Source organism: Somniosus microcephalus, chromosome 10, assembly GCF_052327205.1.
Source record: "Somniosus microcephalus isolate GS21.2 chromosome 10, FLI_Smic_1.0, whole genome shotgun sequence".
NCBI lineage: Eukaryota > Metazoa > Chordata > Chondrichthyes > Squaliformes > Somniosidae > Somniosus > Somniosus microcephalus.
In genome coordinates, this window is record NC_140996.1 from 25,060,302 (window position 1) to 25,082,245 (window position 21,944).

The 21,944-nt window shown below is 46.2% G+C and overlaps 1 protein-coding gene across 2 annotated transcripts in view; it reads left to right on the plus strand.

Moving 5' to 3' along the window:
- lmo7a (LIM domain 7a) overlaps nucleotides 1–21,944 on the plus strand; it is a 292,222-nt gene that overhangs the window by 227,998 nt on the left and 42,280 nt on the right. For both annotated transcript variants that reach the window (XM_085998505.1, XM_085998506.1), the window contains 6 exons: nucleotides 359–764; nucleotides 4,214–4,675; nucleotides 5,174–5,288; nucleotides 12,152–12,313; nucleotides 19,249–19,355; nucleotides 20,752–20,806. In XM_085998505.1, coding sequence (XP_085854631.1) covers nucleotides 359–764; nucleotides 4,214–4,675; nucleotides 5,174–5,288; nucleotides 12,152–12,313; nucleotides 19,249–19,355; nucleotides 20,752–20,806 — 1,307 coding nt within the window. The remainder of the gene's footprint in view (nucleotides 1–358; nucleotides 765–4,213; nucleotides 4,676–5,173; nucleotides 5,289–12,151; nucleotides 12,314–19,248; nucleotides 19,356–20,751; nucleotides 20,807–21,944) is intronic.

Genomic DNA, 21,944 nt, shown 5'->3' on the forward strand with positions numbered 1-21,944 from the left:
GGACTTTATTTCCTGTGAAAGACACCAGATATTCAATTCCTTATGTTTTGAATTCAAAATGCACAGAAAGTTGGGGGGAAATTGTTGTTGAAGTAATGTTGCTGAATATAGAAAGCAAACAGGAAATGCAGTTCATTTTGTATTCACGTTCCTTTTGTGGGGATTGAAATACAACACTAACTTGAAGCTGACTAGTTTTGCCATTTGTAAGAACTTTTCTCAGTTGTACCGCTGTATACAAATTACAACCTAACTAAATACTTTCACAGACCACACCTACTTATCATCTCGGTTTCGCATTTATTCTAATGAGTGTTTTGTCTCTCTTCCCTCTTTTTTTTTCTCCCCTCTCTCACAGGGAGTGCAGACAGCAGGGACTGTATAGTGGTGACCAAACCGACTACAGAAAGCTGAACTCCTCAGATGAAGACGTGTTTGTTGAAAGGAGTTATACTGTGGCAAGTGAAACCCCATTCACTTCCCAGAGACATGCGACGGTTTCCTCGGTGCCTCCACGTCAAGCCTCTCGGAACCAGACAGCATCCGAATTGAAAACTACAGTCAACAATATGTCAGAAAAACAAAGCCCTGTTCCTTTCTATACCCGCCATTCAATGGACTTGAAAACAGAGCAAAGTCGGGTTTCAAATTCTCTGCCTCGGAATTACCAAAGACCTGACGTGTCCAGGATTGCACCTGTGGTTGTGCCAAGACCCTATGGTTCGCAATCTAATAAAGTCTCCTCCCTCACTAGATCTTATCCGGTAAGTGGTTCTGGATAAATCCAATACGTTTATTTAAGCAAACTGTTTCAGGGTTGTTTCTGTTTTCATTAAGTATATTGGTTTGGGGCCGTTTCCCTTCAGATGTGTTCAAGGTCTCGGGTTGCGAGCCGCCTCATTGTTTATCAATAATAAACCAGTTCTCTTTGGATCTGCAACTTAGCAGCCATATAGATTTTTTTTATTTCTTGCTCTCTGCATTCTCGTTTTAGTTTGTTGTACTGGTGCAAAATGTGAGCAAACTGTACTCCACTCTTTGAATTCATTTCATTTCTGGACAAGACATTTCTGGACTGTAGACATTTCAGTTTTGGATGTGACCTATGCAGACATTTAATTTGAGTGTTTTCTGTTTTGGAAGCAGGAATAGTGAAGGGGAATTTAGAACATTTTTTGCACCACTTGATGCAGAAGCTTAAAACTACCAAGCCAGTGCATCCAATTGTAATTTCTGTGGTTGTATAGCATATGTAAACTAATACCGATATGTGGCATTTCAGTGTGTCAAACAAGAGCAGAAAATGCTGGTAAACATTCAGTTCAGGAAGCATTTGTGAAGTGAACAGACAAGTTTGTTGCTGATCCTACTTCAAAAGCTCCAGCATTGTTTCCAGCATTTACTGTTTTGTTTCAGATGTCCAGCATCTGCAGTTTTTGTTTGCATTTCAATTTTTGGCTTCCTTTTGGGAGGAGACACACTCGCGGTGCATAAGCTTTGAATTTCATCTTTTAAAATTAGTGCCCAAAGATTCCAAGACAAATTAGTATCATTGTTAAGCATGTTACCCTCTCCTGCCTATTTCTTCCCCAACCCCCTCCTTCCCCGCCCACCCCACCCCAAGTAAACTGTGCTTGATGATACAAGATCAAAGTAAGCCAGGTTACTTCACAATCGAATGAGGGTTTTGAGCAGTAGTGAACTTACTGTGCTGTCTGCTGCTGCCAGTCTTCTCTGGCACTGTACAGAGAGTGATGGTTTTGGCATCTGTGGATGCCAGAGGCCACAGTCAGCATGCTATTTTTGTACAGAGTATGAAGCGCTGCATTGTAGCGTATCTCAATATCAAATCCCTAATTTCTGCATTGATGTATTCTCATAGAAAATCCTGAGTGCAATTGTGCAGGCACCAAGTGAAATATTAAGCTTGTGCCCAACAGCAATATCATCTTTTTAAATGTGCCATTCCATTTTCAAAGGAGCTCCTGTTCTGGCTCAATTTTAATCAGCTATTAGTTGTCTTCAGTCGGTATCTCATTTTATTTTAATGGGACATATCAATTTAAGACAGTTGAGTACTGGTTAGAAAGAAGTCCTAGCTGTTCACTGCCTTAACTTCTGTGTTACCATAATGTTTCTGAATGTAACCAGTATGGTGGCATAGTGGTTAGCACTGTTGCCTCACAGCGCCAGGGACCCAGGTTCGAATCCGGCCTCGGGTGACTGTCTGTGTGGAGTTTGCACATTCTCCCCGTGTTTGCGTGGGTTTCCTCCGGGTGCTCCGGTTTCCTCCCACAGTCCAAAGATGTGCGGGTTAGGTTGATTGGCTATGATAAATTGACCCTTAGTGTTAGGGGGATTAAATACGTGGGGTTACGGGGATCAGGTGGGATATGTGTCGGTGCAGGCTCGATGGGCCGAAATGGCCTCTATCTGCACTGTGGGGTTTCTGTGATTTCTGTGATATACTGGCATGCGAACAACCAAATATTTTGCCTTAGGAGGGCGGGGCCAGATGGGGCCTTTTTTCCCCCACTATAGTGGGCTGTCAGACGAAATGCAAACTATTTGCTAAATAAAGAACTGTACGAGTGTTGTAATCGTGAACCATATTATGTCCCTTTACAGGCTAAGTTAATTAAGGTTTTCCAGATTGCCCTATTTTCTTTCTCTGCTAAATGTTCAAGTGGATCTCACATCCGGTAACACTAGCCTCACGGTGTGTGTTCATGTAATTGAGATTGAGTTAAAGGGGTGTTTTTTTGCCTCGGCGAGGAGTTTTCAAGTGGGTGCAGTTCCTGACAAAGCTAGGAACAGCTTGTTCTAAAGACACAGGTAAAATATTGTGTGTTCAGTAGCAGGTGCCAATTTGTTATGTGCATCTTTCCCGTGTGATCTGCGCTGTGATGGCGTTATTGTCCTCTCTTGTAAACTTGTTTCGAAAGGCTAATTTACCAAGATGGCTCTGCACTTTAAAGGCAATCTGAGTATGTGTGTTTTAAAAATGCATATGCCTTACATACTAAAAACCATTTCCCCCCCACCCCCCGCTCTGGAAGACAATGGTTTATTACTGGCGAGTGCTGCTTCTCGCTCTAATTGAGCTGAAGGCACTGAAGCTTGGCAATTGCATTTGTTTCTCTAAGATATAGTGGTGTGATTTGCCCTATATTCATAACAGGGAAAAAAAATTGGGATGTATGGGAGGAGCCAGGATAAAATCTCGCAAATGCATTAATTTAACACAATGATTCTTAACATCTCAAAGACGACCGTGTATGAAATCTGCGTAAGTCGCATCTTCAGATAGGTTTTTAGGCCACATAAACCTGGGACTGTGGCGCTATTCACAAATACAGTCTCGGATTTTCAAACTGGACCTCTGATGCAAGTCACAAGTACAACTTTTTACCGTGGTGTGACTAATACCCTGGATTTTGAAATACGACCAGGCTCGGTTCTGTAGTTGGCATTTCGCCTGAAAGGTAGTCATTGTGTGACTACTACTGTAATGTGATGATCTGTGGCTGTTTAAGAGTTCATAACCAGAATTATTTTTTTACTTTGCTTTGGATGTTTCTATTAGGCGAACCTAGATTGGCTTCATTCCTTACAAAGTAGTTCAGATACAGAGATACAGTGGGTCCATCATACTCTATTTGATATTATTGTAAACCCTTCATAAGGGAATCTCCTGCGGTAAAGGAGAGCTACAATTGGGTTTAGTGCTCCTGAACAAGGGAGGGGAAGAAATGGACAAGAATTGCTGTTCCTGATCGTGCTGTAGTGAGCCCTGTCAAAAAGTGTTTGTGAACATTGGGTGACGAGAGGATTAGGCTTGGTTGTGAAGTCCCCCTATAGTTGAATAGCCTTCGGAAATGCACTCTCTCAGTTCATGTGTGAAGATTGGCCACTTTGTTGAAGGAATGAACCCCAACTGGTGGCATGGACTCCTACCCTAGCATTAGTTAAGCGAGGAAGGGAACGCTCATTAACTCGGTTGTTCAGATGTTATCTGAGTAGTGCCATATGTCTTACCGGTTTATTGTATAGTTGAGTGGTCTTCCAACTCCCTTTCTGAAATCTAGCGTTCCAACCTATGTATTACTGGCAACAGTCAGTAAAATATAAACACTTCTATTTAGTCTGTCCTTGAAAGATGTTTTTGGTAAGTGAAACGTACTGAAAGAATTTTTTGTTTCCTTTTCCACAGCGAGATGAGCCGCCTAAATATAATGGAGATGTGAATGGTTCCAAAAAATTCCAGGCGACCCCAAGTTTCTTCTTGAAGCCAGAAGCAGAAGGATCCAAGAGGAGCAGCGGGCTCGCGACAAAGGAGGAAGAGGGAACTATGTGGATCAATCCTTCCTTGAAAAGGGAGGAAAAGAAGTCTGCGCAGGTTGATCTTTCCTCAAAACCGGAAAATGATGTGTACACGAGGAGCAATCTTTTATCAAAACCAGAAGATGACGACCAATCACAGGCCAGCTCTGTAATGAGTAGTAATGAGGAGGAGGAGGAGGAGGAGGAGGAAGAAAGGGCTCCAGCAATTATTAAGAGCAGCTTCCCCCTTGAGTCAAAGCCTGACACTACTTTCAGCTCTGTAACAATGAATTCTTTTACAAAAGCAACAAGCCTGCCCACAGACAAGGTTACCACAGCAGCCATGCAACAGGTATGTCTGAAAAGTAGGTTACTGTGTACGTTTGAGGTCTGCCTGGTAATGTGATAGTCTCCCTTGACTGCTTGTACAAGGGCACACTTTTTTTTAAAAAAAACCTCTTTGACTAATTAACCCCAATGTGATATCGATATGCAAAGGCTGACTTAGACTACTTAATACTAAAATACACGACAAAACCAGTTTTTCGTAACTGCGTGCATGCATTCATAAAGAGCCTTTTTTCCCACTGGGTGTCTGTAATGGGGAAAATAGCAGCCAGAAACTAGGTTTTGTCATTTGGGAATAGTGCTTTTTTTTTTTGTAGCCTTCGAACTGTTCATCCTAGCTCACTTACAAAGAGTTCCCAGACATTCCAGTCCTGCCTATGGATGATTGTGGGTGTCGAGGAAAAAGATCAATCAGACTGATTTATTGGATTGGTTTTCCAGGAAGCATTAATGATGATGAATGTCCAGGTGCCGGGTGTTAAATGATTTTTAATTTTTTTAGGGACGGTACAATGACACACGAATAGTTATTAATCAGAAGCCAAACAGTGATCGCGACTTTGGATTCACGGCCATTTGGAGCACCACTGGTGCAATTGTCCAATCGGTTGAACGAGGTAATTATCTCTCTCTTTAAAATTTGTAATGTATACTTTGGTGGTATTGTCTTGGTGCTGGAATCTGTAGTATCTGGATTTCACGTCTCTCATTCTGTGACTGTAGTAACAGTCACGCTGGTTTTAATTTATGACCATGAATGATTTATGATGTGGTCAGAAGGTCATTCTCCCATGTAGGATTCTATGTGCGCATAGTTTTAACAAAAATAAATATCAAAGGCGACCAATCAAGTGAAATTACACCTGCATTTTGACACACACAGGATATCCTGCCATAGATGCATTTATTATGGAATAAAATGTTTAATCTCTTATTGGCGTAATGATTTAGCTTGTATGTGGTTTGTTTACTTGTGACCCTTTGGATGCGATTCATTTCCATCAACTCTATGCAGCCTTTTTTAATAATTGTTTTGCAAAATTATTAATTGCCACACCCTTTTACAGTTGTATTTGCATATAGGCTGCGTTCCCCCTGACAGTCTGGGGAAGGATTCCTCTTTGAATGCTGTTTGCAATGTTGTAGCAAGATAATTTGGGGAAATAGAAGTGCTGTGTTTACTGCCTTTTTAAAAAAAAAAAAAACAACTTAAATAGACTGCTCTGGTTAATTGCTGAAGGTCTTTCAGTTTTGATATCTACTGTAATAAATGAAAAACAGAAAATGAGTTGATCACCTGCAGATCATGTCTGTTCAGTGCTGCTACGCACAGAATGTGAGTAATTAAAATAGGCCAACCTGCTTGTTCTAAAGAAGGTTACTGGCAACCTCCCATATAGTACAACTGAATGGATACTTGAGCTCACAGGATCGTATCAGCCCATAAACATCGAAATAAAGCCAGTACTCCAAAATATCCTGCGCTTGAAATCTAAAGCTATGAAGAAATTGGCCAGATGATTTTTGATGAGGTGACACAGAGAGAAGATTTTTCTCTCTTGAATTTTGGAAAGTAAACATATTTATTTTTCTCTTTGGTTGAAGTTTTTTTATGATTAGAGGTTTACCTGTGTTGGGCAGATTGCATTGCCAAATATGGTTCTGATCTGAGGTGTCAATCAGTAACTAGTGTTGCAAAATGACTTTAGAAATTCTGTTGTTCAACTGTAAATTTTTAATTATTCTACACCAATTTTTTTCCTTTTCTAAGATGCAGTGGCAACTCTTCTACCTTTTTTATTGCAGTATTTTGTTTTAAACTGCTACATAAAAGAACCTTAGAAGTTCACAACCCATTGTATCTGTACTGGCTCTTTGCTATAACAATCTAAATCTAATCCTAGAACATAACATAAGAAATAGGAGCAGGAGTAGGCCATACAGCCCCTCGAGCCTGCTCCGCCATTCAGTAAGATCATGGCTGATCTTTGACCTCAACTCCACTTTCCTGTCCAATCTCCATATCCCTTGATTCCCCTAGAGTCCTGTTGCCTTGCATGCACCCTGTAGCCCTGCATCTTTTCTCTGCTTGAAATGTTTATCCACTTTTCCCTTAAAAGATGTTGTGGTTTCTGACTCGATTACTGTCTGTAGCAGAGCATTTCATGCTCTAACAGCTTAACGTAAATAAATGTCTCCCAACATCTCTCCTCACTCTTGTGGTGACCATTTTAAGTAGATAACTACTCATCGCCACCTCTCCAACCAGAAGAAATAGTCTTTCTCCATTGATCCTTTTAGATCTCTTCATTTTTAAAAAGAAAAAGCTCCAGAAAATCTCCTCCTTGTAGCCCCCTTTGCTCCAGTGGAAACAGTCCCAGTATCTCAAGTCTCTCCTCATAAATATAGGTTCTCATCTCTGGTATCATCTTGCTTGAATCTCTGGCGTAGACCCTCTGTATGGCTTTCATGCCCTTTCAATAATAGGGCACCCAAAACTGCACATAGTACTCTTAACCATGGCCAAATGTTTCATTACCTCTTTAGTCTTATACTCTAATGCCCCTATTTGTAAAAACCTAAATGCTATTTGCATTTTTATGATTCTAACCACCTGAACTTGCATTTCAAACAATTATGTATTTGAACCTTTAGATCTTTGTTTTTCTAATCCTTACAATATCTTTCGATTGAATAAATATTCCCATTCCTAGTTTTTCCTCCTAACATGCATCACCTCACTTTTCTACATTAAGCTGCACCTGCCACCGTCCATTCCACCAATCTAAGCCCCCCTGAAATCTTTTCTTACAGTTTTCCTCATTTTGTCAAATCCCCTGTTATTCTATCAGCAGATTTCAAGATCATATTCCCTATGTCCAAGCCCACATCAGTTATGTTCACCAATATGCGCATCACCCATTAACCGTAAAGCTTTGTTTCCTGTCTGTTAACCAACTTTCTATCCATGTTACCACATTACCTCTTGTACAATATGCCTGAACCTTTGTAATAGGCCTCCTCTGAGACACTTTATTGAAGGCCTTCTGAAAATCTCTATAAACTACATCTACTGTCTTCTCTTTATCTATCTAGTCAGTCACTGCTCTATCTATCTAGTCATAGAAACATAGAAGATAGGAGCAGGAGTAGGCCATTCGGCCCCTCAAGCCTGCTCCGCCATTCAATGAGATCATGGCTGATCATCCAAATTCAGTACCCTGTTCCTGCCTTCTCTCCATATCCCTTGATCCCTTTAGCCTTAAGAAATATATCTAACTCCTTCTTGAATACATTTAATGAATTGGCCTCTACTGCCGCCTTTGGTAGAGAATTCCACAGGTTCACCACTCTCTGGGTGAAGAAATTCCTCCTCATCTCTGTCCTAAATGGCTTACCCCTTATCCTTAGACTGTGACCCCTGGTTCTGGACTCCCCGCCATCAGGAACGTCCTTCCAGCATCTAGTCTGTCTAGCCCTGTTAGAATTTTATAAGTTTCAATGAGATCCCCTCTCATTCTTCTAAACTCCAGCGAGTACAAGCCAAATTGACCCAATCTCTCCTCATACGTCATTCCTGCCATCCCAGGTATCAGCCTGGTGAATCTTCGCTGCACTCCTTCCATGGCAAGAACATCCTTCCTCAGATAAGGCGACCAAAACTGCACACAATACTCAAGATGTGGTCTCACCAAGGCCCTGTACAACTGCAGCAAGACATCCTTGTTCCTGTACTCAAAACCTAGTCAGTCACTGCTCTATCATAGTAGGCAGAATGGCTTTCTGCTATGCTGTAAACTTCTGTGTTTCTTCCCCAAAAAAGCACTTGTGTGCACAATGTGACTTCCCTTTCACAAATCCATGCTTGGCTGTCTTTTTGATTATCCCATGCATCACTAAGTGCTCACTAATTTGATCTTGAATAATGGATTCCAAGACCACAACTTGCATTAGGTAACTAGTCAATAGTTACCTGGTTTACCTTTCATTTCCTTTTTAATCAGTTATTACATTGACTATCCTCCAGCCCCCAGTACAATTTCATTGTCTAAGGACGATTGGAAAAACTGTGGCCAGAACCTTTAGTATTTCCTCTCTGATTTCCTTCAACACTCAGCAGGCATGCCATTAGGGCCCAGAACCATTTCCTTTCCACTGCAATCTCTTAACAATTGTTGCACATCTTCCTCCAGTACTCCTACATTTTCAGTTCCCTCGCCATTTGAAAAAACTGGCGCAAAATATTGAATATTCTTGGCATACCTTCCTCCTTCACAAGTAGACTTTCCTGCTCCATCCCTGAATGATCTTCTCTTTCACTTAGTCCTTGCTATTTCTTTTTATATTTTCCTGATGTTTATTTGCTTTCCTAATTGCATTGGGTAATTTACCACAAGTTTAAAATTGGATATTTTTATGCCACTAATTACTGATTTGGGATGAAGTAGCTTATCAAAATAGATGGCCTATTCATGCGACCCTAGATTGTTTTCTAAAATCTGTATGCCGGCTTTCTTTACAATATTTGTACCGGTTGTGGTTCACTTTGCAGCTGTAGCCAAATTAAATTACACACATCTACTGCACTAGATATAACTAGCTTCAGTGCTAGACATTGGATCCCAGGGATATGATTGGGCCCTGCACATCTAACCCTTTGTTAGGTTTATAAATCAATGGAAACTTTCGTGATGCCCTAAAGTAACCTTCGCTCCTCCTTTCTCCTACCTCCTGTCCAATGTTTTCTCTCTCTTTGGGGTGTGGCCCCTTTAAATTTCCACGCATGCTCGGCTTTTCCATTTACAAGCCGGCGAGCCAGCTGCATGGGACCTCCAGACCGCTGTGCGGCCGCGCAGCTTAATGGAAACATTGCTCCTGTCCCATCCTGGAGTTTAACATGGACACGTCAGGATCTGGAGACCACACACCTCACCATATCTACTTCACAGTTTGGAAATGGTGTAATAGATATTATGAACGCTGATTGCAATTTTATAAAACTCCAGAACCATTTCCATTCAATTTTCTGACCCGCTGTGAAATGGCTTGATTCTTTAGCAGAATATCTCGGTGATTATAATATCTAATGCATTTGAATTCAAAATCATTGTGGACAGACTTGCAGAAGAGAACATCTTACCCCTTCCCTTCATCGGCCACCTCCTCCAGCACTACTTGCTGACCTTTTGACTCTGGCCTCCTTTGCATCCCTTTTCTCTTCGCTCCAACATCAGTCTTGAAACCTTCAGCCACACTCTCTCTAGAAAGCTCGCCTTAATACCTTCTGCTATGGTACCTCTCTTCACTCTTTCAAAATGTACCATTCTGATGTACCTCAGAGGTCGAACTCCAAACCATAGTCAAAACCTTCACCGAAGCGTACGAGAGCATGGGCCTTACACTAAACATCCGTAAGACAAAGGTCCTCTACCAACCTGCCCCCGCCACACAGTGCTGCCCCCCGATTATCAAAATCCACGACAAGGCCTTGGACAACATGGACCACTTTCCATACCTCGGGAGCCTACTGTCAACAAGGGCGGACTTCGATGCCGAAGTCCAACGCCGCCTTCAGTGTTCCAGTGCAGCCTTCGGTTGCCTGAGGAAGAGAGTGTTTGAAGACCAGGACCTCAAACCTGGCACTAAGCTCATGGTCTACAGGGCAGCAGTGATACCCGCCCTGCTGTATGCCTCAGAGACATGGACCATGTACAGCAGGCACCACAAAGCACTGGAGAGGTACCACCAACGCTGCCTCCACAAGATCCTGCAAATCCATTGGCAGGATAGGCGCACCAACGTCCGTGTTCTTGCTCAGGCCAACATCCCCAGCATCGAAGCTCTGACCACGCTCAGTCAGCTCTGATGGACGGGTCACATTGTCCGCATGCCCGATACGAGACTCCCAAAACGAGCGCTCTACTCGGAGCTCCGGCACGGCAAGAGAGCCACAGGTGGGCAGAGGAAACGCTTCAAGGACACCCTCAAAGCCTCCTTGAAAAAGTGCAACATCCCCACCGACACCTGGGAATCCCTGGCCCAAGACCGCACAAAGTGGAGGAGAAGTATCCGGGAAGGCGCCGAACACTTTGAGTCTCTTCGCCGGGAGCAAGCGGAAGCCAAGCGCAAGGAGCGCACGTCAACCCAAGCACCTCACCCGCCCGCCCCTTCAACCACCGTCCGCCCCACCTGTGACAGAGACTGCAGGTCCCGCATTGGACTCATCAGTCACCTGCGAACTCATTTTTAATGTGGAAGCAAGTCATCCTCGGTTCCGAAGGACTGCCTAAGAAGAAGAAAACTTTTCTGACTATGCCTTCAGACACCTCCCTTAACTCTTCTCCCATTGCCAGCTGGTGTGTGTTTTATTCCCCTCTCTACCACTTTGGAGCATTTTATGTTAAAGTTGTTATATAAATACAAGTAGTTGTGTTAAACTTTTCAAACTGCGAGCCAAAATAGAGCACACAGAATTTTGGAATGTGGATAATCTTCTCCACTCCAATTTATCCCGCTCTATTGAACTATGGATCTCCGCTTTCTCCTGCAAAGAAATGCCATGGAGAAGATGGAAGAAGAAAAGTAGCAACTGTGGGGAAAGTTATTGATGCATTTGAGTGTACCAGTCAGTGACTAACCGAGAGTGGCATGGGTGGAGGCCTCCAAGCAGGTCGACTACTGTCTCTGTTGTAGTTGATGCTTGGGATGGAGAAAAATAAAGAAAATCATGAGAGGGCAAATAACAAGATGAGAAGGAAAACCTGACTGAAACAAAGACATTATGGATGTGATGAATACTAAAGACAAATCCTAAGCGAAGACTTTTAATTTTTGTGTGAAGCTTGAAGTTCGCAACACAACTCGTAATGTGGAGGTTGCTACATTTGTAACAATCTACAGACCAAAAATGAAGTCCTTCAAGTTATCTTTTGTCATAATTTGTATTGAGCACAACAGATTGAGGTCACAGCCTGACATTACCTGATCTGGTGAGATAATACAGAGGGTAATGTTTTAACATATGTCATTTCCTGTTCTGCATCAAGTTGTGGAAAAACTCCTTAAATTGTGGTGCATGAACTAATCATGAAATTTGAATGGTACAAGTAGGGAAATTGAATATGCTAAATATATTTGTGCAAACTGTTCCAATAAGTTACAGATTTTCATTCGGAGACGATATGCAGTCGTTTTTTTTTTGGGAAGCCAAGTAGAAGAAAACACAACTAGACACAAAAGGCATCAAGGGGTATGGGAAGAGAGCGGGAATATGGTATTGAGATCGAGGATCAGCCATGACCATATTGAATGGCGGAGCAGGCTCGAATGGCCGACTCCTGCTCCTATTTTTCTGTTTCTGTTTCTAAGAAAAGCCTCTTTTCAAGTTTTACGGAAGAAGTAGAGGAGTGAACAACTTTTAATTAAAAAAAAAAAAAAACTGCATCAGTCAGTATAGTTCCTATTTCTTTTTTGTGGCCAGGTGGACCAGCAGAATATTGCCAGTTGCAAGTGGATGATGAAATACTTTCTATCAATGGCAATAATGTAGCCACCATGGACCATCGAGCTTGGGTAGGAGCCATGGAGAATGCAAACAGAAGTGGAAACTTGAACATGGAAATCAGAAGATATGGAAATAGCAGTAAGTCCGTAATTCATTTTTGGTTCTTTTATACTTCTTTAGCTAACTAGTGGCGATGCAACCTTTTTTTGTGTTCTGAATAAATAACTGAGCAAATATCCTATCAAAAACTGTTATGGCTCTACTGAGATTTGTTTTTACTGTTTCCTGTGGCAATGGTCAATGCTTATCTAATAATGGAGAGGTGAATTAACAGATATTTGTGACCGTGACAGCAGTCACTGCCAACACACAATTTATTTTCTAGATTTGCTGAGTAATCAGACCATAGGCCGGAATTTTCACAGGAAAAAACAGGTGGGGCGGGGTGGGGGAGGTGGAGGCGTTGGTGGGGAGTGAAAGTTGTAAAAATCTAAAACCCGACTCCAGCTCTCCCATTTTCACCTTTTACTCAGGTGGGATGGGGGCGGGGTGGGGGGGCGGGGGGGGATGGCAGGCAGCCAACCTGCTGCCAGGAGGCGGGTTGGTATTTTAAATATTATAAAGCCTGAAGCCTCTACTTTAACCTGCTTTGCAGGTTTTACTGCAGGCGGCCGGGGATCCCGAGGCAGCCGCAATGAGGCGACTCTGCCCCGGGGTCGGGGATCAGACGCCCCCCTGGGCTTGGACCCCCCCTGCCCCCCCCCCCCCTGCTTAAACACGGTTTGGAACCCCACCGTCCTGGGTCCAGCACCTACCTGGTCTGCGTTCCCTGCCCGACTGGAAGCCAGCTTGTCAATCAGGCTGGCTTCCGGGCGGGGAAAACCGCCCTTTACGTTGCGCGCACGCTGTGGAACTTCCGGGTTTCCCGCTGTCTCACCCGTCCCCCACTCTGTGCTGGTGGGAAACGGGAACATCCTGGCCTTGGTGTCAATATAATGCATTGAGCAGAGTGCTGTATGGAAAGCCAGTTTACCTTGTGCTACATGTATCTAAATACAATGTTCGGGTGCACCATTACTGGCTACATATGCCACCTGCCTGCCTCCAAATGGGAAAAAAAACCCACTTTTTTTTTTAAATTAAAGGTTTTTAACTTCTTTACCCAGAGAGTGGTTAGAATGTGAAACTTGCTACCACAGGGAGTGTGTGAGGCAAATGGCATCGATGCATTTAAGAGGAAGCTAGCTAAGGGAGGAGGGAGAAAGGAATAGAAGGATATGCCGATAGGATTAGATGAGGTAGGTTGGGAGGAGGCTCGTGTGGAGCATAAATACCGGCACAGACCAGTTGGGCCGAATGGCCTGTTTCTGAGCTGTAAATATCCAATTTAAACAATCCATGGGACATCCAGGTGTTGTAATATGGCTGTATATAAATAAATGCTAGTACAATTTCTTTCTTTTACCCTTTCCTTTCATGCACACTCTCTTTTCTCTAGCGTGCTCTCTTGCTCTTTCTCGCGGTTGCTCTCTATCTCGCACTCGCTCTCTTTCTCGCCCTTTTGTGTTGTTATCCATTATTTAAACCTACTGGAAGGTTTCCAAGGAAATAGAGGTTGTCACCATAGCAGCTGAGATCCTGTGGTAAAGTTATAGAAACATAGAAGATACGAGCAGGAGTAGGCCATTCGGCCCTTCGAGCCTGCTCCGCCATTCAACGAGATCATGGCTGATCATCCAAACCCTAGCACCCGGTCCCTACACCGACAGCCATCCCACCCAAGCCCTATCCCCGTAACCCCGTATATTTAATCCCCCCTAACACTAAGGGCCAATTTTTATCATGGCCAATCAACCTAACCCGCACATCTTTGGACTGTGGGAGGAAACCGGAGCACCCGGAGGAAACCCACGCAAACACGGGGAGAATGTGCAAACTCCACACAGACAGTCACCCGAGGCCGGATTTGAACCCGGGTCCCTGGCGCTGTGAGGCAACAGTGCTAACCACTATGCCACCGTGCTGCCCACTTTTATGTGGAAAAGTGGTTTGTGAATTCTGCTCCCCAATCACCTGTCCCCTATTTAACTTTTAAATATGTTAGAAATTTTAAACCTAACTTGATACCAAGACAATTGCATGACAATGAGGAGTGGTCTGTTTACCGGAGCCCTGACTAGCACACAGCCCTTTAGTTTGAACTCCTGCATGCACATTCCACTTGCCTCTGTCTTTTTGTTTCTATTTCTGTGTGCTCTGCTGACTGCATTTCAATTGTTCTGTTTTTGCGGCTTGAACTACCTACGTAACTTAGACAGGGGCCCTGACTTAGTTTTATAATGATCCCAAGCTATCATTCTGACCAACAGAAAATGCTGGAAATACTCAGCAGGCCAGGCAGCATCTGTGGAGAGAGAAACAGAGTTAACGTTTCAGGTCTGGGACCCTTCATCAGAACTGGAAAAAGCTGGAGATGTAACAGATATTAAGCAGGTGCAGAGACAGAGAGGGGAGGAAGGAATTGAAGGAACATACTGTGCTTATGTAAGAGGCAGGAAAGATAAAGGCCTAGAAATTCAGTTGGTAGTGCCAGCCGCTAGCGCCTTAAGAGGGCGATAAGTGGGGCGCGAAGCGGCTAGCGCCCAGGCGCGATCTGCACCTCTCGCAAACTTGAGTGGATATTTAGCGGCGGCGCAAAACCGCAACGCCCGCTCAGCTGCGCGCGCAGATCCTGACGTCATTTCATGGTGCAACGCCCTTGGGGCGCCTCGAACCGGAACTTCAGTGACGCCCCCCTTCTTTCCGCCTGGCGCTCCCAGCAACTGGTTGAGTGGAACGGTTCTCGGTCGCTGTGGGGCTGGGGGGGGCTATTTAAAGGGGGCTCTTCCTGTCTTCTTAGTGGTAGCCATTTTGGACCACTCCTGTGTGAGAGAGAGAGATTGGCAGAGAGACAAAGGGAGAGAGCTTTCTGCTTTGACTCGGCGCTCGCACAGGTACTTCTGGCTTCAGCCCAGAGCTTTGCAGTTGGATTGATTTCTCAGTGTCATAGCCTTGAGTGGCCACATATAATGGGGGCTGCAATGGGTGGAAACGTTGGGTTTCTCCATTGCATTGAGGGGGCTCAGACACCGAGAGAGAGTGCCAATCATGGCCAGACGGAGGAGGGCCAACAGGCGTCGGCACAGGAGGCCTTACCCTCCCAGGGTATACCGCCAGCAGTTCTCCTACCTCAACATGTCTGAGGAGCAGTGCATTCGGAGGGTTCGATTCAGAAGGGAGATGGTCACTGAGATCTGCCACCTGCTTCAGAGAGATCTGCAGCCTCAGCTGAGGAGCAGGACGTCTCTGTCGCTGGCAGTGACGGTGACAGTGGCTCTCAACTTCTATGCCACCGGCTCCTTCCAATCCGCTACTGGGGACATTGCCAATGTCTCCCAGTTGCGGTGCATTGCTGCATCTGCCAAGTCACGAATGCCCTCTTCAAAAGGAGACGTCGGTACATTTCATACCCCGTGACCCTGGACAAGCAGCAGGAGCACGCAATGGGATTTGTAAGAATAGCGGGCTTCCCCATGGTCCAGGGCGCCATTGACTGCATGCATGTGGCTTTGCGGGCGCCTCTAGAGAATGCCGAGGATTACCGCAACCGGAAGGGCTTCCATTCGTTGAACGTGCAGTTGGTGTGAGACCACAGGCAGCTGATACTAGCTGTCAATGCCTGCTTTCCAGGCAGCAGCCACGACGCCTTCATCCTGCGCCAGACTTCTGTGGCAGACCTTTTCGAAGCCCCGGCTCACCCAGGAGGCTGGCTTCTCGGGGACAAGGGCTATCCTTTGTGCACCTGGGCGCCCAGCACCCCTGCTGAAGAGCAATACAATAACAGCCATCAAGCGACCAGGAACATCATTGAGCACACAATCGGCGTGCTAAAGCAACGGTTCCGCTGTCTGGACCATTCCGGGGGAGCCCTTCAGTACTCGCCTGAGCGAGTCTCCCATTTCGTTGTAGTGTGCTGCATGCTGCACAACCTGGCTATCCTCAGGACTCAGCCACTGCCAGCAGACATTGGAGGACCTCCAGAGGAGGAGCACCAAGACGGGAGGGAGGCACAAAGTGCAAGGGCCGTCCGTCAGCGGCTTATTGCAAGTTGGTTCTAGGCCCCCTCTCAGGGAATGGCTCGTGCCATTGAAAGAACATGAATGGACCTGCTCTGCAAACCGAGCCGGTCAAGGCAACAAATAGTTCAAAGTGCAAACATGCACAATCTGAATGAAGACAATTATTTATTTAACAAACTGTGCCCTTCCCGCATGACAAACAAATACAGAGAAACCCCCCAAAAAAGTCAGACACATAACTGGCTCTCACAACCTGGAGACAATGAACAAAAGAGTTAAACAAAAATGACCATGATCCTCAGCCTTCACCAAAAAAAAAACACAGCATTTTGCCACACCTCCTACTTTTTGGCCTGCGAGGGTGATCTGCCTCGCTTGCGAGATTGGCCCCTTCCCACCCTGCAGCTCCTCCGCAATGGGACCCCAGTGGCTGCAGCAAGGCTGGGGGAAGGCTGCTGAGGGTCAGATAGTGAGTCGGCAGATGCCCTTGGGGGACGTCCTGGACCAGCTCTGGGCCTGGAGGGCCCGGCTGTTGACTGCTCCACCTCTGCTTGGGCGGCAGCAGTCTGTCCTATGGGTGGTTGTAGCTGCAGTGGAGGAGTGACAGTGTTGGCAGCAGGAATGCTGCCAACCTGACAGAGCACAGGCACTCCCTGGTCGGACGAGACACTGGCACTCGCACGGGGCAGCACTGAACCATGCGGAGCAATCTGCTGAAGCACAGACTGCTGGCCTGCTGTGGCGCGGCGAGGGCCTCGGTGAATTCTGCCCGATCCAGTGAGGGTGGCAGCAGTTAGTGCTCGTGTGGCCCTGATCTGTGTCTGCATCAGACCAGTCAGTGACTGCATGGCACGACGAAGCACTTGGCTGGAAGCCGCTTGTGCTGCACCAAAGTCCTGCAGACTCCTTGCCTGTGCTGCCCCGAATTCCTGTACACTCCTTGCCAGTGACTCTATGGAGTCAGGCATCCTTGCCACTGCAGCCATGAGCTCAGTGTGCCTGCGCTCCGCCTGGGCGCCCATTTCAGCAAGGAGCCGCACCTCCTCTGCGCTCACTGTAGCAGGACTGGAGGCCACACTTTCCCTCCGGGGAGAAGGCCGCCGAGCTTCCCTACCCGCCCCCCCGCATTGCTGCAGCCCGCTGTGCCCCGGAGCTTCACCCTCCTCAGACCCTTCCCCCCCGCTCCCCTCTAGGGAAGATGTGTCCCCATTATGGCCATGGGCTGCCTCGGCTGAGGGTGGCACTGATGTTCCGGCTTCCTCTTCCTCGCCTTCCGATTTACTCAGTGGCAGCTTGAGGGCTCGCCTCCTCACCTGGCGAATCAGCATCTGAAAGCAGGGAGGTACAAGAGTTGCTTTAGCGTGAGGACAGGGCGGCAGCAAGGGAGGCATGAGTGCTGCAATGCACTGCATTGGTTCGATAGTGGCAAAGGATGCTGGTGTGAGGCACAAGTGGAAAGAGAGAGGTCAAAAAGGTGATGAACTTGCCATTGCTGTCCAGAACGGGGTCGGTATCTCCAGTGGCGACGGGGCCAATCAGCCGGCCTGCCACAATCCGTTCCACTCGCTGCTCCAGATCGCTGAGGTCTTTAAGTTCAGGGCGGCCTCCCCGGTCCGTTGCTGCTGCCTCCTATTGTGGGCCAGCTTGCCCTGCAAGAGAAAGGACGGGCTCTGAGTACAGTGTGAAGCCCTGATCTTGGCTGCACTGCCTCCTATGGTCGAATAGCCCTTAGTGTGTGAAGTGGTGAATGGGCATGTGATTTTCATGAGAGGCCCATAGGTGTTGGATGAGGGCTGGGCATTGGGGCTTTCAGGACCCTTTGGCCATAAAGTGAGGTGCACATGAAGGGATGAAGAGGATACTGGAAAGGGTACTCACCCTGACAACCCGAGTGAGGTCGTTGAACTTCTTCCTGCATTGCGTTGGGGTCCTAGGTACCATGCTGCTGGAGGTCACTCTGTGTGCCACCTCCCTCCAAGCTTTTCGATATTCGTTGGGCAGCGGCCTCCTGCAGTCCGGAAAGAGGATAGGTCGCCTGCGCTCTACTGCGCCAACCAGAACCCTCAGGGCCCCCTCACTGAAGCGCTGCGCTTGCTCCCTGGCCCCCTCCATGGTCGTAGGCGTAACGATGTCGCAGCAGGTCTGTCCAGGCCGAGAATCAGGGCTCCAATGTGCAGGACGTGGCTGCAAGCCAAATCGACCCTCCCCCTTTAAGAGGTGACCGGCGCCAGCGTGTCTGCCTGCAATCGCTAACTGGCCGCACCTGCGCTGCGCCCACCCTCGGTGGTAGCACCTTGCCGCTCCAGCTTAGCGCCTTAGGATAGTCGTGCAGCGCCTGCTTTAGCGCAGCAAGAACCTCTTTGGGCGAAGCAACTCAATTTTGGTGAAGGTGGCGCTAAGTTGCGCCGGGCGCTAAATTTAGCGCACGCTCGACTGTAGCGCCCCAAACGCGGTGATACTGAATTTCTAGGCCAAAATGTTTCAAATGGGAATGGCGGAATCATACAGCATGAAAAATGGGGGCAGGGGTTAAAGTTTGAAATTGTTGAACTCAATGTTGAGTCCAGAAGGCTGTAAAGTGCCTAATCTAAAGATGAGGTGCTGTTCCTCGAGCTTACGTTGAGCTTCATTGGAACAGTGTAAGGAGGCCGAGGTCAGAGTGGGAGTGGAGCGGAGAATTAAAGTGACGGGTCACCCTTACGGACTGAATGGAGGTGTTCCGCAAAGCGGTCGCCCAATCTGCGTTTGGTCTCCCCAATGTAGAGGAGACCGCATCGTGAGCAGCGAATACAGTATATTAAATTGCAAGAAGTACAAGTAAATCGCTGTCTCTCCGTGGATGCTGCCTGGCCTGCTGAGTATTTCCAGCATTTTCTGTTGTTGTTTCAGATTTCCAGCATCCGCAGTATTTTGCTATTGTAACATTCTGACCAGTCTGGCTTTAAAATATTCTAGGTACAAGTGAAGCGAGATGCGCTACCTTCAGCGAACCCCCTAGATGGGAAGAGGCTGAGAGGACCATGATGACCAGCAGGAGCCAACCCCTCGATCAATTAACAAATGTAGGTTTTTGCAAATTTGTGTTTATATAGTTTTAGCCTGCTGAAATGGGTATTATGTATGTCTGTGAACTAGCTAATCCAGCAAATTAGTTTTTGCAATGCAATTGTTTTTAGATATCCGAATATAAAATGTGTTCAGAATTCTGAATGTCGATGACCAGGTCACTTGAATCGGTCTGCCATGTTTTAGTGTAAGTTGTAAGGGTTCTCATCTGGCCCCAGAGGATTGTTGCAACAGTTGAATACCTGGATATGGAGAGGCCCTGAGTGGAGGGAGTACAGTTGGAAGCAAAGGCACACCGCAGGTTGCTCTTTGTGACATTGTTGGAGGCTTTGAAGCAGGTTGCCTAGCTGCCATCCCTCTTGGCATCGTTGGTCAGTGAGACCAGAGCAATGGGAAAGAATGCAAAGTCACCTACAGCCAAAAAGAGAGTTCGGAAGGAAACCTGCTGGATAGACGGCAATAGTTGTCCTTGACAAATTTTGTCCTTGTTCAACAATCTCAAAAAAGATCAGTGTCTCTGATAAAGAATAATAACAGTAACATTACTCAACAGGATTGTATGGAGCAATAATGCTTCTTGAGCAGTAGCTTGATATACAGGAAACTTTGGTTTATCCAGAGGTTAACTGTCCGGAATGGTCGATCCACCGACAAAATTCAGGAGTCGGTTCAGTAAGTTTTTTTTTCTTTTCGTTGCTTTTTTTTCCACCAGTCAGGCTCTGGAAGGTCTAGCGGAAGGTGTTGCTTAGCTACAGAGACGCTTGCAAGCTACGGCCGACTGTTTAGAAGCTGTTGCTAAGCAACAGGGTTTGTTGCTAGATACGGAGCTCAAAAGCTCCGTATGTTTTAACGTTACCGCTGGTTTGTCCGGCAGTTTTGATGGGACGGCAACAGCTCGGTCCCGTCGGTGCCGGATATCACAAAGTTTCCTGTACCAGCATTTTCATTCATTTTCAAAGCAGGAGGAGATTTGAGAAAATTAACAGCAGCCACAGTAGGAAATGCCATGTGCAAAACAGGTGGTGCATTCAACTTGTGTGCTGGAAGGAAAGAAAATTGTCTTGGCTGCTTCTGATATGATCCTGATTCATACAACGTAACCTGATTCATACAACTTAACCTAACTACTGGACGCAACGGGTGTGATTTTATGAATGTGCACCATTGAAAGACAGCCTCACCCAATGCCACATTTATCAGGAAATTGTCGTCCGCACACCTGCAGTTGCCCTCTCTGCATGGTTGCCATACAAAGCTCCCTGCCCATTGGATGCACTTGTAACATCAGCCCCTTTGGGTCCTTAACATATTACAACTTTTTCACCCAGACTCCTTGTTTAATAACATTCGAGGTAATGAATTGAGATAGATCTACTTTTTGCCAATTAACAGGTTGGTCGATCAGAAGGAGACCAGGAGAAATTGCTGGAGGATCCAAGGCAAACAGGTAAACTATTTAAAATATTACAAAATTGTTACTTTCTGATTGGGATAGTTTTTAATAACAGGCCCTCAAAGGAATACCTTGCCCTCGTGGTCAGATATTTTTCAGTAGTTTTATACTTGAGTATATCATTTAATTGTAGTGTCATTAGTGGTATTGATTGGAGTTAATTTAATTTAAATTAATTAAAGGGTAAGTCATGGCAGCACAGCTCGGCCCCGTGGCATGCTCCTCCTGCACTATGTGGGAAATCAGGGACACTTCCTGTGTCCCTGATGACCATGTGTGTGGGAAGTGTACCCAGCTGCAGCTACTGGCAGACCGCATTGCAGCACTGGAGCTGCGAATGGATACATACTGGAGCATTCGCAATGCTGAGGACATCGTGGATAGCACGTTTAATGAGTTGGTCACACTGCAGGTAAAGGCTGCACAGGCAGGAAGGGAATGGGTGACCGCCAAGCAGATTACTAGGCGCAGGCAGGTTGTGCAGGGGTCCCCAGTGGCCATCCCCCTCTCAAACAGATATACCACTTTGGATATTGTTGGGGGAGATGGCTTATTGGGGGAAGGCAGCAGCAGCCAACTTCCTGGCACCATGGGTGGTTCTGCTGCACTGGATAGGAGGAAAAATGCGGGAGAGCTATAGTGATGGAGGATTCTATTGTAAGGGGAATAGATAGGCGTTTCTGCGGCTGCAAACGAGACTCCAGGATGGCATGTTGCCTCCCTGGTGCAAGGGTCAAGGATGTCTTGGAGCGGCTGCAGGGCTTTCTGGAGGGGGAGGGTGAACAGCCAGTTGTCGTGGTGCATATAGGTACCAATGATATAGGTAAAAAACGGATGAGGTCCTAAAAGCTGAATATAGGGAGTTAGGAGGTAAATTAAAAAATAGGACCTCAAAGGTAGTAATCTCAGGATTGCTACTGGTGCCACGTGCTAGTCAGAGTAGAAATAGAAGGATATTTCAGATGAATCCGTGGCTAGAGGAATGGTGCAAGGGGGAGGGATTCAAATTCCTGGGACATTGGAACCGGTTCTGGGGGAGGTGGGACCAGTACAAACTGGTCGGTTTGCAGTTGGCCAGGACCGATGTCCTAGGGGGAGTGTTTGCTAGTGCTGTTGGGGAGGGTTTAAACTA